Below are 4,048 nucleotides of genomic sequence, written 5' to 3'. Positions count from 1 at the left end.
ATCATCACTTTTGGTTAGGATCCTATGGGGTTTCATGAGGGTGAGTGATTTTGGCGACACCCGAGAGCGTGGGTTACAAGCGGGCCCCCCAATTCCTAGTGGATAAAGTTCAGAGGGTCAAGCATTCTCCCCCTGAGGGGCGCGTTTCAATGATGTTTCATGATATTTGTTGATTGATTACTATTCGAGGTGTCATATGTGGTCTAAAGCATGACTATTTCCCAATACGTAATTTCACACAAGCCAAGCCACTGCATACGTATCTGGACGACTTCTTTCCGGCTGTGTATACATGGGCCCCAGTTCCACATTGTTTACTATCTAATGACTTGGAATATTAGAGACTACGGATAAGGGATATGGTATAGGGAAAATGACCGTGCGATAGAATATCTCCAACTGCTTGAATTATTGTTTCTAAAGAATAGTCATGTAATTCAAATCTATCCACCACGAACATCCACCTTCTAACCTGGCCGAAAAGGCCAGATACTCTTCTCAACGTATTGAGAGGTCAGTTCCCCTCAGACCCCCACCAATAGTGTGATTCATTTTGAATCTACCATTCCAATGACCACCCCTTTCCAGTCCAAGCCGAGGCACTGGACAGAGAAACGACCAAAGTATGCTTGTCACCATTGAAGTGGACGTTCTTGGCGGACACAACCTTTCCGTTGAACTTGATTGGGCTCTTTGTCTTCTCAACGCCCCAAATGGTAACGTTTCTCAGACTGTTCTCTTCAACCCATCCACCATGCTCAATGATGGTTTCAAGCTTCCTGTTCTCAACCTTGAATTCTGCATGAAGCGTGGCGTCGGGTGTAACGCTGACTCCATCGTCAAGGTAGAGCTTTCCAGTTGCACTGCCATCCTTGGCCAGTGCAACCAGGATATCCCAGGGGCTGTTCCGTGCGTCTCTGGTAGTGAGAGCAGCTTGCTGAAGGGGCAAGACGGAACCTCCACGGGCATAGACGGGAATGTGGCCGAGAGGGGCGGGAATGGTTGTGTTGGCTTGGGAAGGCACGGGGATGGCGGTGTTGTTGTACCAGTCATACCAGACTTCCTCGCCTTCGATAAGGCCAGGAAAGACACCGTTAACAGATGTTGCGCCCTGTTCGAGGACGGGAATAACCATGATAGACGGACCCAGCATGAACTGGCGATCCGCATTAGCGAGAGATGGGTCGTGAGGGAACTCCCAAGCGAGAGCCCTCATGACTGTCTCAGCCTTTGTGTGGGCGTGGTAGAAGAGCGTGTACATGTAAGGTAGAAGCTGGTATCGGATAGCCATAGCCGTCTTGCTGGCATCTATAACAGAGGACCATCTGTATGCTTCCTGGCTGATGGCACCAATAATGTTATGGTTTCTGTAGAAGGGGAAGAAAGCGCTCAATTGCATCCAGCGGTTGCACAGCTCCATATCAGTGTTATCGGCAAATCCACATGTGTCAGCTCCGAACATGGGAATTCCCAGTAGCGACATGGAAAGAGCTTGCGGGATGGAAAAGATCATACTTGGCCAGTTGGACCAGTTGTCACCACCCCAGTGGGCGGCGTACGATCCGGAACCGGCAAATGTTGAGCGACCAAGAATGAAGGGCCGCGCATCGGGGGAAATAGCAGAGAGAGCATTGTATGTAGCCTTGAGGATACCATGACCCCAAAGGTTGTGCATGTCATATTCGAGTGTGCCATCTGCGTGGGTTGCGTTGGGCGAGATAGCAGCCACAGCCAAGGGACCCTTGACATTGTTGATCGCGTAGGGGGGGTAGTTGACATCACGAACACCCGGGGTAGGGGTGGTGCGGACATAAGAAGCGGAAGAGGTGGCGGAAGTGGTCGGGTAAGCACTGGACCAGGAAGCGCGTGCTGATGAAGCAAAGGCAGCCTCAGTGGCGTTGGTTTTGTTGAATCCTTCGGGGTAGATAAGAACCGGGTTTCCAGGCTCTCCAGGCAGGGCGAAAGGGACATGCACAGGTTGGAGGGTGAGGTTGTTACTTCCGCAGCTTCCAACACAGAAGGAAGAGATTTCACTCATATCAATCCAGGCACCATCATACCCGGTGGTCTGATGGTATCTGACCATCTCGTCAATCCACCATTGCTCAGTGCCTTCGGCCAACCAGTCAGGGAAGACAGTGTATCCTGGCCAGACAGCCCCGACATAGATGCTGCCATCCGGGTTCGTCAGGAAAGCTCCAGCTTCGTTTCCTCTCTCGAAGACAGGATATCTAGAGGAAGTAAGCCTAAGGAAACCAGTCTGCAAGGAAATCAAAGCACTTACGCGTCCTCCAGGTCCTCCGGGTTGGGAATGTAAATGGCTGAATCAATGATTGGAACATAGTGTCTACCACTGTCATGGAGACGCTGAATGAAACCCTTGCTTGACTCGTCATCAAACCCTTCAGGGTCGTTTTCAAAGTCGCGGTAACGAAGCATCCAGTCAATATCAGTCCTTGAAGAAATATTGTCAGTCGAGCTGCCTTTTTTTTTCTGTTGGGACTTTGTCCATTTATTCGGCGGAAAGTTGCGAGAGTCAGAGAGTTAGGTAACTTACCAAATAGTTTCCATTGGGATCTCAAAGTGCGTGTAATTGTTCACAACATCCTCAAGTTCTGCCCAGCTCTTGTATCCCCACCGACATTGGTGGAAACCAAAGGTCCAGTATTGCTGCATCGCAGGCAGGCCGACAGTAGTCAAGTATGACTTGGTGACTTCTGGTTGACTTGGGCCTGGGAAGAAGTATAGGTCGATGCTGCCACCAAGAGCCCGGTAAGTAATGCTGTCTTCCTGCATCAAGATATCTTGGCCATGCGCATTTCGAGAAAACACTCCATGGGACAATGATGTGTAGTTGGAGTTTGGACTGGTTTCGTCGCTTGTTACCAGTGTGAGCTTGCCGTCAGCACCCTCCGTAAAGTAACGGGTCTCCAAATAGAAAGGATGGGCGCCGTAAACGTTGCTGTATCTCCATTAGCAGATATATCGAGAATAACCTATAGTGGTCTTACATATCAACTGTGGCGCCAGCATCTGCCGCATAGAAGGTCTTGGTGTAGTTGTTTCCCAGTTTAAATCCATGGATCGACTCGCCCAATCCATACAGATTGTAGTTCTCAGGAAGGGAGCTCTTGAATTCAACAAACTGGTTTTCAAACACAAGCTTTGTTCCCTTGGTAGAGAAAAGAACATCCTTTGTCGACTTCCTGGTCACTTCAAATCCAAAGCTTGGGTCATTAGTCCAGGAGAATTCCAAGCCCGAGACGACGTTGGACTCCTCGACTTCCGCTTCGGCCAGATAACCCGGAGGAATAATGTAGTGGGTTGCATTCTCTGCGCCGATGTGGGTTGGCACGATCGAAACATGCAATCGATCCTCACGTTGATACTCGACAGTGAGACTCAAAGCGTCAATATCGGTACCATAGACATTGCATGAATTTCCTGCAAGGGCAAGAGAAGCGGTGAAGCCAGAGGAAGTCTGCTGGACATTGGAAGCAGTGTACCCCGGGCAGACGGTCTGTGCATCCACTGCTTGTGGGTCCTTTATATTGGGAATCACGGCAGGAGCGAAGTTTGCGTCAGCGGGCACAGTGAACTGAGCCGAGGCAGAGGAAGTTGGCGAAGGAGTGGATGTCTGCGCCTGAGCAATAGCACAAAATGCAGACAGTCCACCAAGGACACCTCCCCAGGTACGTGGGATGCCCATGACTCACGGACTGCGAGAATTGAAAGATGAAAGAAGTAATTGCCAATGATCTAGGCAGGATTCTCAATTATCCTTTGAAAGATACTGGGGCATTTAGAAAATTTGTCGAAGGAAGGATTATATTTATATATGGTCGCATTGTCCGGAGTATGCAACACGAATATCATCATTTGATCTTAGAACCTTCGAATCTTTGGTAACCCCGGATGGGGAAAAGATCAGTGGGTTAACCTTTCCCCATTCGTTCCAGAGTTTTGGCAAGTCAGTCCCATGGAAGCAACCTTGGGGATGATTGCCCAGGCAGGTGGCCTTGGCTGAACTTTCTTCCAGCGTTGGCTC

The 4,048-nt window shown here is 49.7% G+C and overlaps 1 protein-coding gene across 1 annotated transcript; it reads right to left on the bottom strand.

The window, feature by feature from the left end:
* Positions 1-559: 559 nt before the first annotated feature.
* On the bottom strand, positions 560-3,709 carry PENARI_c201G10814 (glycoside hydrolase family 31 protein; the record flags this gene model as incomplete). Its single annotated transcript, XM_022638136.1, has 4 exons — positions 560-2,231; positions 2,285-2,455; positions 2,558-2,962; positions 3,012-3,709. 4 exons carry the CDS (start codon positions 3,707-3,709, stop codon positions 560-562), a joined length of 2,946 nt encoding a protein of 981 aa, XP_022482008.1.
* Between the last annotated feature and the right edge of the window lie 339 nt (positions 3,710-4,048).

This window comes from Penicillium arizonense (assembly GCF_001773325.1).
Source record: "Penicillium arizonense strain CBS 141311 chromosome Unknown PENARI_contig201, whole genome shotgun sequence".
Lineage (NCBI taxonomy): Eukaryota > Fungi > Ascomycota > Eurotiomycetes > Eurotiales > Aspergillaceae > Penicillium > Penicillium arizonense.
Note: the sequence above shows the minus strand (reverse complement) of the source record. Positions and strands in the feature narration are given on the sequence as shown.